This window comes from Sceloporus undulatus, chromosome 1, assembly GCF_019175285.1.
Source record: "Sceloporus undulatus isolate JIND9_A2432 ecotype Alabama chromosome 1, SceUnd_v1.1, whole genome shotgun sequence".
NCBI lineage: Eukaryota > Metazoa > Chordata > Lepidosauria > Squamata > Phrynosomatidae > Sceloporus > Sceloporus undulatus.
This window is the reverse complement of record NC_056522.1, coordinates 71,982,935-72,001,531: the sequence shown is the minus strand read 5'-3', so window position 1 is coordinate 72,001,531 and position 18,597 is coordinate 71,982,935. Positions and strand designations below refer to the sequence as shown.

The 18,597-nt window shown below is 40.4% G+C and overlaps 1 protein-coding gene across 1 annotated transcript in view; it reads left to right on the top strand.

The window, feature by feature from the left end:
* Positions 1-18,597, top strand: part of TTC13 (tetratricopeptide repeat domain 13) — a 63,335-nt gene that overhangs the window by 14,269 nt on the left and 30,469 nt on the right. The window contains 8 exon segments of the mRNA XM_042480856.1: positions 4,998-5,092; positions 6,482-6,557; positions 6,853-6,923; positions 10,791-10,856; positions 11,839-11,931; positions 13,545-13,661; positions 15,930-16,016; positions 16,018-16,041. Coding sequence (XP_042336790.1) covers positions 4,998-5,092; positions 6,482-6,557; positions 6,853-6,923; positions 10,791-10,856; positions 11,839-11,931; positions 13,545-13,661; positions 15,930-16,016; positions 16,018-16,041 — 629 coding nt within the window.

Here is an 18,597-nt window from a genome sequence, read left to right as displayed (position 1 = left end):
CAAATATTTAAACAGGGCTATCATATCACCTCTTAACCTCTCTTCTCCAGGCTAAACATCCCCAGCTCCCTGAGTTGTTCCTCATAGGGCAAGGTTTCCAGACCTTTCACCATTTTAGTTGCCCTCCTTTGGACACATGGCTCCAGTTTCTCAATGTCCTTTTTGAATTGTGGTTCCCAGAACTGGACACAATATTCCAGGAGGGGCCTGACCAGAGCATGATGATTTAGGGCCTGAACAGAGAGGCCAAAATAAAGCTGCTTTGGTTCACTTTGGAGGTATGCTGTTTAAATGACACACACCTCTTAAGAGGCCAGAAGCTGCACCAAAGTTATGCTTCCGTCCTTAGGACTGGAACATGGCTTTGGCATGGCTTCCGGCCTCTTAGGACGTATGTGTCATTTAAACAGCACACCTCCAAAGTGACCCAAAGCAGCTTTATTTTGGCCTCTCTGTTTGGGCCCTTGGGCCGGTTACAGACCGGCACTTTAGTGCGTGACAAGCACGCACAAGGGTTACAAAAGGGCGGTGCTTCCGCACCACCCTAACCCCAGTGTGTGCTTGTCACGCACTAAACGGCAGCGGCCCTTCCATACGGCCGCCGCCGTGAAGACGTCACGGCCGCACCGCCTCTGGATGGGGCGGCGTGGACATGACATCCTCAATGCGCGGCAGGGCGCCTAGGGCGCCCTTTCCGCAGATCAGGAAGGAGCTCCGTTTCGGAGCTCCTTCCTGGTCCGCAATGCCGCTTTGCTTCACTGGGCGCAGCCTTCAGACGGCTGCGCCCAGCAAAGCAAGGGAGAAAGGGGCCAAGCAGCCCCTTTCTCCCCCTCCCTGCCGCCGTGGGGTGTCCTTGGGGCTTGAAGCCCCAAGGACACCCCTTTTCAGGCTGCGGGGAAGCGGCGTTTTGCTGCTTCCCTGCAGCCTGAAAAGCGGCGGATCGGGGCCTCAGCGGCTGCCGTTCTGGCAGCTGAGGCCCCGATACACCGGGGGAAGGGGCGGGTACAGCCCACCTCAAAGAGGCGGTCAGTAACCCGCCTTGGATAAGTCATTTTTTGTTCTTAGTATTAAACATGTACAGAAACCATTTAATTTTTCATTATCCAATGAATAATGATCAGACATGGCTTTCTAGTATTACCAGCATGATTTGCCACACCCACCATCTTAAATTTTGTTTGTCACAACAGGCTTGTTAAGTATACACTTTAATCACTTGTTTTTGCTAGCGATAAACAGAAAGGGAGCAAAGTTATAAATAACACACTCGCTTTAATATATATCACATGTAAGGTTCGAACGTTTTTATATCTGATAACAGGACAAGTTTGGACAGTGTTCCCCAAAGAATATGCCGGTTTTCCAGTCTTAAGTGCATGCAGGAAGCCATGATCTTCTGCTGTCATATTTGCTCAGTGTCATCCAACAGAATTTTGGAAGAAGTCTCCTTGATGTAGTAGACTCTACAATCCAATAGCCTAAATCAGGGGTAGGCAATCTTTTTGCGCCGGGGGCCGGGTTGCTGTCCCTCAGACAACTGGGGGGCCGAAGCCAAAAAAATAAATAATTTTTAAAAATTAAATATACAAATAAACCAGGACAAATGTAGGACAACATTTTCAAATGGTGGACACTTTTTTTAAAAAAGTGGAGGACATGTGAAAAAATTTGCTGATTTTTTTAAAAAATGTTAATATAAATGCATGTTTCTGAGGCTTCTATAGACAATTGCCCCCCAAAGGCCCCGGCGGCAATCGGCGGCAGGACCGGGCTGGGGCCAGTCCCAAGGCCTTGCCGGGCCGCATCCGGCCCACGGGCCGCAGGTTGCCTACCCCTGGCCTAAATCCTTGAAAGTCTATCATGATGATTTTGTGAACCATTGTGCAGATAAAGGATTTCATGGCCATGCTTATCTACATGCCATTGTATTGACCATTAGAGACTAGTGCACCATCTAGTCATATTATCATGAATATCTTTTAATTTGTGCAACCTGAGATTGCAATCTATTTGTGCAATTTGAGAACATGGATTAAGTAGGTGGACTGACATAGTTTCTAATTTGCAGTTCTTTTCTCCCCAGTCCTAAACTATGGCATTCTTCTGAATCATTTGTCTAGCGGGATGAATACTGTCACAGTGGATCTAATCTTTCCTGAAAGAATGATCTGAGAAGGTAGAGCATGGGAAACCTTTGCTCCACATCCCATGGCACTGCCCAAAGTGTGTCACAAAATTCTTTCTTGTTCTACATGCCTTTCCACATATAAATTAAGCTCTTGGGAGAAGTCAACTGGAGGTTTGACTGAAATGTCTCCAAGAAATGATACTTGGCTCTTCCTTATGTTTCTTTCAACTTGTTCCAGAGAAGAGGCTGTGGACCTCTTGAATCAGTATCGGGGGGCACCTTGAGGATGGATGAGAGTGACTACCCTGAGATTTGCTTTGTCTAGGTCAGTGGTGGTGAACCTATGGCACGCGTGCCAGAGGTGGCACTCAGAGCCCTCTCTGTGGGCACACATGCTGTCGCCCTAGCACAGAGTTTGCCAGAGTTTCTTACTAGAAAGCCAGAAGGATGTGGCACTTTGCAATAAATAAGTGGGGTCTGAGTTGCATTTTGGGCACTCGGTTTGTAAAAGGTTCACCATCACTGGTCTAGGTTATTGTATATACAGTAATCATGTATAAATCTAGAACTTTTAGTCAAAAAATTGATCTCCAAAAGCTACGGGTCAAAAAAAGGAACCAGTTTCTTTCTCTGAGTAGAATGGCGAAAAGTGAGAGCTTAATCCATCCCAGGAGCACCTAAAAGTAGCACCAGCCCCTTCTACTCTTTCTACCATGGCTCTACCTCTGACCTATTTGAATGCCTGGGTTGGAAAAGCCCAAACAGTTATGCCTGCCAGAATTTTGTAAGTTCTTTAGCATCGTTTTCCTTAGCTTTGTCCTTTATATCCTTTGTTACGTGCCTTTAAGTTTTACCTTCAGCTTATCCGTGGGTCAGATCAAACTCTATAATTTTGGCCCCAAAACCTGCCCTCGACTTATACTTGAGATCAACTTATAGTCAAGTATATAAGATATGTTGAAAGTCCTGTAGGCTGTTTGCAAGTTCTCCTGGATTCTGCACTAATGGGAAAACTCAGCTGGTGGTAGTAATCAGATGTGCTTCTTCTAGCATAGGTTAGTATGCCATTAGAAGAAAATCTGTTTGAATCGATGAATGCTGCATCTGTTATTTATGATGTCTAGGTTGGATTGTTATCTCATATTCTACACAGGGTTGTTTTTAAAGAAGACCTAGTAACTTCACCAACTGAATTTCCATCCATGCACTGGGTAGGGCATAGCAGTTGTACCATGTGATAACTATCTGCACCACCTGCTCCAGCTGTTGATGCATTTCTGACTACCGTAACTTAGAATAGTATATATGTGTGTGTGTAGTATGTGTGTATGTATGTGCCCTCAAGTCGCCTGTTCACTTATGGCAGCACTATGAATTTCATAGGGTTTTCTTAGGCAAGGATTACTTTGAGGTGATTTGTCATTTCTTTTCTCTGAAATGTAGTATACTGCACATAGGATTCATTGGCAGTCACCCATTCAATTACTAACTGGGGTTTAATCTGCACTGCAGAAATATTGCAGTTTCACACTTCTTTAACTGTCATGTATCTACACAGTACTATAGAATCCTGGGATTTGTAGCTTGTTGTGGCACCAGCGCTGTCTGACAGAGAAGGCTAAATATCTCACAACTACAAATGTCAGAATTCCATAGCACTGAGCCATTGCAGTTAAAGCCATGTCAAACTGCATTATTTCTGCAGTGCAGTTGCAACCTGGGGCTGAAACTACTTATCTTCTAAGATCAGATTGGATATGATGCCTTTAGGGCATTTAGGCTCCCATGTATAACACTAATATTAAGACTGAAGGTCATAAACTAGAAGCCAAAGGACAGTTTTACTCTTCCATAAATGAAGAAATCCTTTCCCTTCAAGCCTTTCCATTGTACCTTAGGGTGTTCCTGAAGGCTTTGCAAACAAATTTTACTGATTTTAGTGGCCATCTGTGGAAGCTCACTAAATATATATGGATAGTTATCTAAATGTGTAAGTGGCCACTATTCCGGCTACATGGCATCATGTGATTGTGTTATGCATGATTTAGTATCATTAAGCACTGTTGTAATAATACGTGCCATATGCCTTTGTAGTTTTCCCAATGTTTTCTCAAATGTCCAGGCTCTCCTTTTCTTTATCTTATATTTATAATTATTTTATCTTATATTTTAATTAAATGGCTGAATACCCTGAACCAGATTGCATGCCTGTATTTATAATACTTTGATGTATGGCATACAGATTCTTTATGTTTCACTCTGTGAAGATGTTGGCACAGTTCTTTCCTTTTCATCATCTAATATGCAAGTTTCAGGGCTTTACATTCTCAACATATGTACAAAATATGTATCTAGCCCATAATATTATGGTTTTTTTTTAATTTGGCTGTTTTACCCATTGGAATTTTTTTGTTTTACATTATCTGCTGCTTGGTATAATCTTTTAATTTTCTCACTTATAATGATATTATGCTGTTTTATTGAACTGTGTTTTGTTCATTTATTACTTTTTTGTTAATTTTTTAAATATCACACAGAGAATAACTGTTTCTGGGTGATTTATACATACTATATTGTAAATATTAAATAGATACATAAGTAGAATGCAAGTGACACACTGTCTATTCCCAGCAGGCTTACAGTCTTCAAAACTGGAACATCTTTAGTGTTAATTTACCCTTAGAACAAATGCAGTGTTATAATTTTGTTTTTAAGGGAGTGATCAGTGTTTTAATAATTGATGGAAATGTTCTTTCCATGTAATCTGTTGTTAATCAACATTACTGTATTTTCTTCATTTAAATTCTGCTTAATTGATACTATTTTAAGGCATACATACCAATTAACAATTAAAATATTTCCATTTTAGACTCTCCTTTTTTACACTTTCATGAGTCAGACTGTGATCTGCACGGATCTCTGTCGTGTGAATCCATGCTTTCTCTCAATACTGAAAAGCTTTTGGTATGTTTATCTATTCACTATTTAGAGAAAAGAATGCCAAAGTATAGCTAGAATAGTAGCTGTTTTGCTGTTTTTCTTATCTTAATTTTATTGGTGAGAACTGAATTTTGTGTTAATTATAATACATTCAGGACAACCCCAAACATTTTGCAGCCTGAGTCAGAGCAGCAGACAGTACTCTACACTCATCCATGTCAAGTTCCTAGTAAGTAGGAATAGTCAGTTTGTTTTGACACCTGAGACAGATAATCCTCTTTTATCAGAAATAGGAAACAGAGGGCCCTCAGTATCTACTGGGGTTACAGCCTGTCTGCCCCAACCATGGGTGCCCCATTGGTCCTAATGGGGGCGCTTGCACATGGCCATTAAATACCATTGGACAAGGCCCTGTGGTTTTTGGCATCTGCGTTGGGGGGGGGGCAGAACGAAACCTCTGCAGATACTGAGGGCCAACTGTATATACACTGGGAAAATCAAGATTTGGGAGGTTTTGAATTTTTGTTTGTGAGTATTTTCAAACCATAGTTGGTTGAATCCATGGATGCAGAATCCGTGGATACAGAGGGCTGACTGTAATAACAATTTGCTGCCCTTTAAGGATATTCAAATTATTATTGACTGAAATAGATGTCTCAACCTGCCTAATGATACAGCTGCCCCAGTGGTGGTGACACCTGGTGCAGGGGACAGCCAGGGATGGGGTGGTGGCAGCCTGCCCTGCCCAACCCCCTGCTCCTTTGTTCACCTGTACCCCCTCCCCAGCTGCCCAGCCACCTGCCACCTCACTAGACCTTATAAGGGCTCTCATCCCCTTCTGCCTTACTCACTCTCTCGCTTGCCTGGTTGCCCACCCACATCCCCCACTCCCGCAGTGGGAAGAAGGCCCAATGGGGTGTTACTCCTCCTCTGAGGTGTCACCCAGTGTGATCCACCCTGCCAGTGACACCACTATATCCCAGTTCAGTATTTATCACTAGAACTTGATTCTTAAGAGATATATTATCATCACTATGGAAATCTAAACTTATTTGATTTGTTGGACTATTTGAAGAGCATACGTATTGCAGTTCTGAAAAGATTTCAGCATGTGAGTGTCACCGAAACTGTACAAACCTGTTTTCTAAAAATAAATTTGACTTCACAGATAATACAAAATCTGAATATTTTGAGGAGTCAAGCCTTATCTTGCCTAGCACTCAGTTTTGATAAGCTATGAATTTTGGACAAAATCCAGTTAGAGTTAAGTTTTCAGATATGTTTGTTTGTGCTATGGTGCCAAACTCATGATTAAGAATTCATGCACTACAACTGATGATGCAACTTATTTAGGTTCACTCCCTTATTTTTTATTTCAATGTTGTCAGGTTAATTTATTAAATGTTTTTCCAGAGCCAAGCGAAATTACTTGCAGAACAAAAAAGATTTCCATTTGCAACAGATGATGACGATACAAATGAAGAATTAGGTAAGTTGAGAAGTGGTTATAGACCAGGAATGGATATGATGCGATATACATTTTCCCACCCCCACTTTCATTTCTTCTTCATACATATTTTTGGATAGATTTATCCTGGAGAGGTTAGAAAGAGTCTTGTGGTAGTAATGTTGGCAATTTAGGAAATCAGGTCTTCTTAAAGTTTAGTTTTCAGCACACAGATATCCCTAGTTAGCTCTCCTAGTGAATATTCCATTCTTATATACATGACAAAAGTGAAATTCATGGAAGCTTGTTTGAGTAACCTATAGCACTATTTTGGCAGCTATCGCTTATGTGTTAATTGGCAGTGGCCTTTACTATGAAGCAATACAGCAGTTCTCAACAATGCTCCAGGTAACTTTCCACTTCTTTGTAACACTGTAATTCTATATTTATATTTTAAAATTATATTGATTAATAATTTTCAAAGTTAACACGTACAGACACAGACTTTGACATAAAAATAAACAAACACAAACCCTATAATCCCTATGGCCACATACTGCATTCTATATTTATGTAATGGAGCTTCCCAAAACAGTAGGCCTACCTTCCTAGGAAAGAATGACAGAAGGGGAAAACTGTTTAGTCTGCTTCCAGTGCCTTCAGTATAGTAATAATTGTATGTGTCTGTGTTTGTCTTCAAGTCATTTCCAACTTATGGCAACCCTAAGGTGAACCTATCATGGGGTTTTCTTGGCATGATTTGTCCAGAGGAGGTTTGCCTTTGTGTTTCCCTGAGCCTAAGAGCATGTGATTTGTCCAAGGTCACCTAATGAGTTTCATGGCCGAGCTGAGAATCGAACCATGATCTCCACGATCATAGTCCAACCCTCAAAAACATATTGCCAGATGTCTGTTAGGGACATCCTTGTATGTAAGTGTCCCTTATATGTACAAATGCCCTTTTTAGTTATCATGGGGCTTGGCATTCCCTTCCCTCTTCAGTGCTCAACACCCCCCTTACTGAAGAGCCCCCATGCCACCCCACACAGTCATACTGTGCTTCTCAGTGAAAACGCAGGATCAGAGAAGTGCCTCACTATGTGACCGTAGCCAAATATAAAATAATATCAGTGCTAAGATAATAATAATAAATTTATTTATATGCTGTCTTTCCAAAAAGATCAAAGCGGTTTACAAAATTACATAAAATACATAACATATAAACGATCTGCCAGAATCCTTCTGGGTTCTTAGTGCTGCTTTGATTATTTCACATTTGGCTATGAGGATGTAGCCACAGAATTCTGTGAGCTTGCCTGTTCACTGAGAAGCATGGAATGGCTTTAAATGCTTATCTGTAAATCAGGGAGAGTTTGTATGGCTCAGTATAGCATAGGTTCACACGAGGATCTTTACACTAAGCTGACAGGAATGCAGGATTGATGGGGCAAAACTCTTTTAACAACAACAGTGATGACACCTCTCTTTGTGCCTAAGATATATTATGGACTGGGAGCATCTCATGGGTAGCCTGAAAAAGTTGGTCAAAGAAAATTCTTGTTACAATAAACAAATAAATAACAGAAAAGTATTATATTCTGCCAGCACAAAATCTTTTATTTAGATAAAGCAGTGTCTTATCAGAAGATTTAAAACATTTGGCCTCATCCATGTGGTGGATTCAGAGATTTAAAAGACATTTAACCATTATTTAGGCATACATTTACTGTCCATCTCACATGGTCTAGTTCAGTCTGAGTTCACTGGCCAAAGAGAAATCAAATATTTACTGTTCATTAACTTCTTTCCAAACTGAAGCTTTTTGTATGTGAATAAACTCAGGTTACTTTTACTTTTAAAATGTAAATACATTATTAAACCTAGCCTTCAGCTGGAGAACTGGTGATTTATAGCTGTAGGATTTGTTTTTGGTAATGTTAAAGCTGTACACCATCATTAGAAGATTTCAGAAGTTCAGAATCCCCAGAATATTACAGACTGAAGTTTAAAAAGTTATGGAAGGTATCAGTTCAGCTTCTGGAGGAAGCTGGAAAACTGCAAACTATAAATGGGAAAACATGTCTAATTTGAATCACAGACAAAAAAAAAGAGAGTGATAAAAATATTATAAAGGCTATAACAAATTATAAAGGCTATAACAAATAGGTGTAAAATTTCTTGTTGGAACTCTATATGGCATATCATCAAACATACAATACTCCCCCAGTGCAGTATTAACAATCAGCCTTGGGTTGGAAATGATGAATGCTGCTGCTCTCCTGCTCCCCCATTTATATGTTGAGAAGCTTTCAGCATACCGTATTTTCATCCAATAGGGAAAAATTTGAGTAATTGTGTCTGTCTTTCCCCTGAGAATAGTTGCTGTGTTTGGGGCTTTCTTTACCGCCATTTGGGACGTCCGGAGGACGTCCCATTTTAAAAAAGGGGCGTCTCTTTTAGACGCCCCTGGGCCTAGTACGGACTCTGTCCGTACAAGATGGCGCCGGCCCTTCTACATGGCCGGCGGCATCATTGCGTATCGGACGCTGAGCGTCCTTACTTGTCGCGTCGCTTGTGACGTAGCGAGTGCGCCCCTGGCGCCTCGCTACGTCGCAAACGCGACGGAAAAAGAAGCTCCATTTTGGAGCTTCTTTTTTGGTCCGCGTGGGAGTCGGGCCATCTGAAGGCTTCGGCTCCCCCGCGGACCTACTGGCGGCGGCGGCAGACCGCCGCAAAGTGGCGGTATGTACCCCGCCTTTGTCTCTCTGTGTTATTTCAATGGGAGAAAATGGTTGTAAATGAAACAGTTGGATAACCTTTCCATTCCTCTCCTCAAACACACAGGTTCCTGAAGGTGATTTTGTGCTACTAGATAGGAAGCAGGATAGAATACCAACAGAAAAATACGTTATTAACGTGTCACATATAATTTGGGATTTAAAGAGTTGAAATTATCTGACTTGAAACCTACTGTCCTGCTTTTGCACCTGAATACTGACAGTGGTTCCTTCTGCCTCATGGGAATTCTGTGTAATTATGATTAAAAGATTAATGTATTAAAATTACTGGAATATATTCTAAATACACACATATATTTTAAAGACATGAGATTTGCACCTGCAGCATTGCAAAGAAATAGTCTGAAATAAGCAATTGCCATCAGGTAGAAAGTATTCTGAAGTTAATAAGCAGTTGAAATATTATAGTGCAAAGGTAAAAGGGATAGATGCACCAACCAACCCAGCCACACACAAATCTGTATTGACTCCAAGATAGGGTTGACATAATTCACTACCACCAAACGGGGACAAAACGAAAAATGTAGGACAAAATCAAGGATAAAATGTAGGGCAAATTGTAGGACAAAATTTAGCCCAGAATGTAGGACATTCAAAAAAATGGAGGACACAACCAACTAAAAGCAAAAAACTTTAATATATATATTTTTTAAAAACACATTAATATAAATCCTTATATCATAGAGATCTTGTTGCACCTCTAAGACTAAATGCATCTGAGGAAGCAGACTCTTTCAGTTAATAATAATAATAATAATAATAATAATAATAATAATAATAATAATAGAATTAAGGGACATTAGGAGGCAGTGATAGAGAAGGACCAGGGTTTGATCTGTTGCTTGGACATAAAAATACCCCACTGGGCTAAATCACACTCGCTCAACCTCAGGGGATGGCAATGGCAAACCCTTCCTTCCCCTGTGCTCACCTTCCAGAGAGAAGCCTACCGAGCCTTGTAAAAACCATGCCTTCTGCCTGCCTCCTTCACAGCTCTCTCTGTAGTCTCTGCTGGGGTGAATGAACAGCTCCTCCTCCTCCCTGCCTGGCCAGTGGTGATGGAGGAGCTGGGAGCCTGGGTGCAGCCTCTCCAACACAAACGGAGGCTGCTTTGGGATGGGGAGGCTGAGACGGAGAGGCAAGAAGCAGGAGTCCAGCTGTCCCCAGGACAGAATGCAAAGGTGGGATGGGACCTTCCCCAAGGTCAAAAAACTGGGCAGGTCCCACCTGGAGCCATGAAATGGCAAGCCTACTCCAAGAACTGCTTTCTCTGTAAGCAACTTCTGTGTCAAATTGTTTACCAGACTGCTCTTTAAATTTGTGCAAACACAGTAAATGTAAATAATCTAGACACAGAAGTGAGTGGTTTGCATAAATTTTGAGTTGGGTAGGGATGATGGCCTTCCAAGATCTGATATTTGCTATTAAAACTAGAGCACTGAACCTTCTTAGATAATTTTTATTTTTCTCTGAATAGGAACAACCAGAGCTTGTTAGTGCAATTTATGGGCGAGGGATAGCATATGGAAAGAAAGGGCTACATGTGAGTATCTAATATTTTTGAAGCTATACAATATTATACTAATACACTGAAGTCAAAAGCACAATGAGATCCAATATAGGCCCAGATCAACTGAAACAGTTTGCCCTTAGCTCTGGTCTTTTGTATTTGTGGCTGCGACTGTGTGTAAACCACAGCTATTGGATTTTGATGAGGTACAATTTAAGATCTGTGTGGGACCTGTTTATACAGAGCTGAAATTTTTAAGTTATCATTATGACAATGAATATGCAAGATTTCTGCACAATGAATTAGCAAGAGGAAATGAAGTAAGAACTGTAGGTGCCAGCTACCAGTCCCTTGATGAAGTTCCAAGGGAAAAATGCAAAAATGCTGCTTTACTAATCTTTGTATGGAAAGCATAGTCTTTTGATGCAGTGTTGCGCTGCTACATCATGCAGTACTGTGTTTGAGTGAGGGGTGGTGTATAACACCAAACCTAGTTTGCAGGAAGTGAATAGGGGGAAACCCCCCCCCCCCTCCACTTCTCTTGCAGTACTAGAAATAAAAAATAAGGATCACCCAGGAAAGCTAGAATTCTGAGATTAGAATCACTGGTCAGATGTGTTCCTGAAGCCAGATGTATGTAACAGCTTAAGTAAAAATTACATTTCCATGTCTCTTTGTTTTCTTTTCCTTGTAACATCACTGTATATACAATGTTTGACAGCATTGCATTGGCCTTTCCTGCATCCATACAACCACCAAAAAATAAACACATTTCAGTTGAAGAAAACATGTTTGACAACTGCTACCTCTCAAAAAAAAGAGCTGTTTTCAGTTTCTCCCTTGCTTTGCAACCAAGTTGTTGAGCTATATTTGCGCTTAGAGGCACCAAAATATTTCATGATAAAAGCATTTGGTTTGATTTACTTGGCACTATTCCATTTAAATTTAAATTGTAGCCTCACTCTGATCAAACATGTACTGCTGCTTACATAGATTATTTTTTCATTTTTTTAAGGATATAAAAAATGCAGAGCTTGCATTGTTTGACCTAAGCAGAGTAATTAGTCTGGCACCAGATCATCCTGAAGTGTTTGAGCAGCGAGCAGAGGTAACTTTTTTCACCTTTAAAAGACGTTTTGCTGTCTATATTCATTTAGTTAAGGGTGAAATAGACTGCATTCTTTGGCCCCAATCCGGCTTCTTTTTGAGCTGTCAAGAAGCCGTCTTTTCTCTGCCCACCGTGGCTTTATGGCACTCCTGCAGCTTATGAGGGAGTTGACCAGGCAGGCCCAGCTCCACCTGAAAAAGAAGGGCCCTCCCTCCAGTCCATCTGCCTTGGTCCAGGCCTCAGAGGGAGAGAAGAACTGCTGGACCTGATCCCCTCCTCCCCACCATTCCCTTCTCCTTTTGTGTCATGTCTTTTTAGATTGTAAGCCTGAGGCCAGGGAACCGTCTATTATCCCCTCTGTTGTAAGCCGCCCAGATTCCCAGTGATTGGGCGGCATATAAATAAATCCTATTATTATTATTATTATCATCATCATCATCATTAAATGCCGTGTCGCTTGAGCGCCCTGAAGCTGACCCGTGTGCAGGCAGGTGGGCAGGTGGGCAGCATGACACCGGTTTCCAGGTGACTTCAGAGCATGTGGCGTGAAAACACTTTGAAGCGCTTTGTGGCTCTTTGAAGTCACCCGGAAGATGGTGTAAATGGGTGGTCTCTTGTTTCTGCTTGCTAATAATTTCCAGCTATTTTTTTTTTATGTTTACTCTTGAAAGTTTTTATTTTTAAAACAGGGATAGGAAAAGTCTGTCCCATGGGCCGTATGTGGCCACTGACCTTCACTATTGTGATCCCCAATTGTGACACAATTTTTGAGTGATTGTTTTTGCCTGAAAATCCTGCCAAATTGTCCCCAACACAGCAGTTTGCCATAAATACCCCCAGAACCCCTCCTCAACATCACCCAATTCCCCCCCCCCCCCCATTTTTTCATCTAGATTCTGGTCCAAGCTCATGAATGGATGAGAGTGTGGCTTTGGCGTGGCTTCTGACCTCTTAGGACACATGCATCATTTAAACAGCATATCTCCAAAGTGACCCAAAGCAGCTTTATTTTGGACTGTCTGTTGGTGCCCTAAATGTACTGTGAACTAAGTTTTGATTCAAGCTGATATACAGTTCTCAGTGCACTAAGGAAGAATATTGTTGTCTGCAAAATAGTTTTTTAATCCTCACAAAATGTTAGCCATGAAGTCTGTTTAATTAAAAATGTTTTGTGAAGGAACTAAACAACATACCAGTAATTAAATATGTGGTTGTTGTTACCAGTTCAAAGACTATGAGACTGTTTTGAGCTGTTATAATGAAATATGCAGATTATAAGCGACACAAGACTTTTTAATAAATTGCAGAAAACAATTTTGTGTTCTAAGAAATGCCTTTTCAAAAGCTCCCAACATATTTTTATTATCTGAATCCCTAAATGTCTGATATATTTAAGAGATGTTAGTCTACTTTTTAAAGATCAAAGAGATGTAATTAATTGGTGAAAGTAAAGCACTCTCTACACAGTGATGGATTTATTAGTTATTTGTGTTCTCAACTTAAATTTAAAGGTCTTTATACAGATCTTACATATTATGATCTTCAGTTATCTTGAAAAAGGAAAAGTTACTTTTGTGTTCTTGCCAGGCTAAAATACTATCTTGAATGTACAGATATTGTCCCCTCTGGGTCGAATTGGGGAAGCACTGATTGATCTTACTAAAGCTATTCAGCTAAAGCCCTCGGCACGACTTTACCGGCATAGAGGTACTCTTTACTTCATATCTGAGGTTAGTTTTCAGTTAGACACTGCTAGTCATTGTGTTAGGAGAGATCTCAAGGGAAAGAATAGATGAAATGTCCAGATGAAGAGGGAAAATGTTTATTCAGACTGTGAAGATATTACAAAATAAGTCTTTCTTTAGGAGCACTCATGACACCTTCTGTAAAAACCTTATCTGTAGACACAGTATTTTGTATATGCATCACCTTTCTTCTTTTGGCTGGTATCAAACTAGTGAAATGTGGGCTAGACAACATAACTGTTACATGTATTTGTAATTGGTTGACTGGCTGAACCCAAAGGGTGCTCAACAATGGCTACTTTTCATCCTGGAGAGAACTGACCAGTGGGGTCCCACATGGTTCTGTCCTGGGCCCAGTGCTATTCAACATCTTTATCAATGACTTGGATGACAGATTTGGGGGGCATACTTATCAAATTTGCAGATGACACCAAACTAGGAGGAGTAGCTAATACCCCAGAGGACAGGATCAAAATTCAAAATGACCTGAATAGACTAGAAAGCTGGGCCAAAGCTAACAAAATGAATTTCAACACGGAGAAATGTAAGGGGGGGGATGAAATGCACAGATATAGGATGGGGGACACCTGGCTGAATGAGACTATGTGTGAAAGAGATCTGGAAGTCCAAGTAGACCACAAGTTGAACATGGGTCAGTAGTACGATGCGGCAGCTAACAAGGCCAATGTGATTTTAGGCTGCATCAATAAAGTATAGTCTCTAGATCAAGGGAAGTAATAGTGCCACTCTATTCTGCTCTGGTCAAGCCTCACCTGGAGTATTGTGTCCAGTTCTGGGCACCACAATTCAAAAAGGATATTGAGAAACTGGAGCGTGTCCAAAGGAGGGCGACTAAAATGGTGAAGGGTCTGGAAACCATACCCTATGAGGAAAGATTCAGGGAGCTGGGGATGTTTAGCCTGGAGAAGAGAAGGTTAAGAGGTGATATGATAGCCCTGTTTAAATACTTGAAGGGATGTCATATTGAGGAGGTAGCAAGCTTGTTTTCTGCTGCTCCAGAAACTAGGACTCAGAGCAATGGATGCAAGCTACAGGAAAAGAGATTTCACCTCAGCATTAGGAGGAACTTCCTGACAGTAAGGGCTGTTCAACAGTGAAACAAACTCCCCCAGAGTGTAGTTGAGTCTGCTTCCTTAGAGGTCTTTAAACAAAGGCTGGATGGCCATCTGTCGGGGATGCTTTGACTGAGAGTTCCTGCATGGCAGGGGGGTTGGACTGGATGGCCCTTGTGGTCTCTTCCAACTCTATGATTCTATGAATCAGTCTCAGTAATCCATATGAAATCTGTCATAATCTTGCTGAGAGTTAATGCATACAGTGGACCCTTCATGTCAGTGGGAGTTCAGTTCCAGAGGCCTGCGCAGATGTTAAAATACACATAGAATTGCACCCCATATTATTCTGTATGAGTTGAATATGCACTCTTCAGTGTGGGTACGTTCATATCACCATCATTGATTAATATGGGGTGTAGAGATCTGCAGGTGGTCAAATTTGCGGATCAGAAGCCTGCTGATAGAGAGGGCCCACTGTATATCCTTATAGAGAAGCTTGTTTGGGAGTTAGAGCAGATATTTCTTTTCTGACCTATATATTGCAGAGACGTTTGCTTATACAACTTACATATAAGGCTGCTTGAAAAAAGAATACAATATTTCAGGTCCAAAAATAACACCAGCTGAATACCTGTTTTTACAGGAAAGGTATAAAAAGGCATTTTAATTAAAATTAGGACAAATTTGCAAAAATATCAGTATTTTATTTGTGTTTTAAGGCATTTATACTCCACCTGTCCATTAAAATGTTCAAGGCAGCTTACAACAAAGGTAGTTATGCAAATAAAAAGTATGAATGCAGTTTTTCCCCTGATACAACTGTGTGGCTTCATTCCAAATACTGTTACTTCAGAAATCTGAGAAATAGCAAATGCCTACTATGGCAACCAATTATTATTAGGGATGTTCCATAACTTATCAGTCCGCTCTTTTGGGTTGCTAAAACTGTAGCCTACAGCTTTTTTCAGCACACATAAGAATAAATGGGATATATTGTCTTCTGCAACTCCTTGGTAAGTGTAGGTTCCACATTTCCAGTCTGAAATTAGTATATAGTTAGACTGCTAGTAATTTTATGATTTTTATGTCAGACAAAGTCTGATTTTTGAACTTTGGATTTGTCTTTATGAGTCAGATCTAACAGCTTCATGTGATAAAAATTGTTTATTTGAAACAGGACTATGCAACAGCCTATGAAGACTTTCAAAATTCACTTGAATTAAACAGAAACCAGCCTATAGCTATGCTGTACAAAGGTTTAACATTTTTTTCACCGAGGACTTCTAAAGGTAACCATTTTGAATGACTGAGGAATTTCCACCATATGTGTTTATACAATTGCATAATGTTGAAGTTAGTAGAGTCTGCTTTATGTATTTCTTTTGCTTTTCCAAACCAGGATCTTTCCAAGGATCCAGTCGGGGATCCTTTCCTTCAAAATTATTTTTGCTGGCAATACCAAGGATTGAATTTGGAGGTTTGCCTTTTGTATAGAAAACACAAGCTGTATGCTTGAATTGTGCTCCCTGTTTAATGTTTGTCACTGGATGGCTTGCTGTATGCCTCCAAGTAATTTCTGACTTATGGTAACCCAAAGGCGAACCTATCAGAGGATTTTCTAGGTACTATTTATTCAGAGGAGGTTTACTGTTGCCTTCTCTGAGGTTAAGAGAGTGTGACTTGCCCAAGGTCACCCAGTGAGGTTCCATAGCAGAGTGGGGATTCAAACCCTGGTCTCTTGGAATCTTTGTTCAATACTCAAACCACTACACTACACAGGCTCTTGTCACTGGCACACTGTATATGATTTATGCTCATGAACCGAGTTGCTGAAGCCAAGTGTCTGTTGTTACTTCTTAAAATGCTCAATGAAAAATAAAAGTACAGTTGCCTTCCCCCCCCCCCCCCTGTCCCCACATTTTCTGCCCCCACACTTCCCCCCCCAAAACCTAAAAATATATATATATATATATATATATATATATATATATCCACAACGCAAATTTTGATTTTACCATTTTGTGTAAGGGAAATCATTTTACTATGCCATTGTACATAATGGGACTTGAGCATCCACAGATTTTGGTATCCACATGAGGTCCTGAGACCAAACCCCAGCAGATATCAAGGGCCCACTGTGTATATTACCTACTATTTTTTTAATAAAAAAATTGCCATTCATTTGCTTCAAAACTACCGTACTGTTTTTGTTTTAATCTCATTGTTACCACAGTGTTTATTTAGTTTTTGCTGTGTGCCTAGTTTACTGATATGTCATCTATGTCTGCATCCGCACTGCAGAAATAATCTGGTTCGACACCACTTTAACTGCCATAGTTCAATTCTGTGGAATTCTGGAAATTGTAGTTCTGAAACATTTAGCCTTCCCTGTCAGAGAGCTCTGGGGCCACATCAACCTACAAATCCCAGAATTCCATAGCATTGAGCCATGGCAGTTAGTGGTGTCAAGATGGATTATTTCTGCAGTCTGGATACAGCTTGTGTTACTTTCCTTCCAACATCACTGGGTACCACTCATTTCAGGAGACAATGTGTGTAGGCATTTGAACTCAGTGTTTCCCTCACTTGGATTATGCAATCATGTTTAGTTTTCTTAATTGTAATATAACTGAAGAACAAAGATGGAAAGTATCAAACATTTCAGAATGTTTCATTAGTAATTACTTTAGCTTTTGCCTGAGATACATTATAGAAATTTTACTGGAATATGACATTATGTAATTTTTCAGTTGGCATTATTTCTATTTGAGTATTTGGGGTCCAGTATAAAAACATCACTGACAGATATATTTAGTGAAATGTACAAAAATAATATGGGTACTTAGTAGACCATTTGCCTCCTGTATTAGATGTGACCTCTTTATTAAGTTTATCATTAGATTTTATGGCAAATGTGTGAAATGTGTATATTTAATTTATATCCCATCTTTCTGCCATAACTGGTACTCACAACTGTTACAACAGGATGTAAAACAGATACAACCCTCCTTCGCTACCCAAATTATAGTGTTAAAACATAGTGAAAAAATATTATGACACATTTGAATTACAAATATTGCAGTTGTGTAAAGAAAAAGGTATTAACTTTATTATACTTGGGTTATATTAGCTTAGCCATGTATATTTCAGTCCATGTGTAATGTTTTTTGCAAATGTCTTTAAGAAAAACGTTTTAAAAAACTATATGTTGACATTCTCTATTTTACTTTTTAAAGAGAATTTCATTTCAAAATGAAATTCAGAAATCTTTTCCATCTCTGTGCTGCATCAGGGACATAGCGGGGGGGGGGGTTAGGGGGGTATGGACCCCCTTCAGCCCTGGGGACGTTCAAGCTCCTTCCTTCCCCCCCCTCCTCCCCTCCATCAAAAGCATGGAGGGCTCAGATGGAGAGGGAAAATGGGAAAGACAAAAGTTGCAGGCTCAGAGGAAGGGAGGGGGAGGGAGGGAGTGGGCGGGGGTCCCTGTGATTTCTTTCCCTTTCGTGGAGTCTTTCTTCCACTCCTCCTCCTCCTCCTCCTCCCCTGTGCTTTTGCCAGAATAAAAATCTCTTCCTGGGGAAGGAGAGAAGGAAGAAGAAGGGAAGGAAGACAGGAATGTAGGAAGAATGATAGGAAAGGAGAATAGAAGAAAAGAAGGAAAAGAAAGGAAGGAAGAGGAAGGGGAGAAAGGAAGAAAGAAAGAAAAAGGAAGAAAAGAAGCTTCTAAAAGGAAATATAAAAGAAAGAAAAGGTGACTTCTGACTTTCAGCAGTTATATCCATACAGAATATTTTAAATAATAATAATAATAATAATAATAATAATAATAATAATAATAATAATAA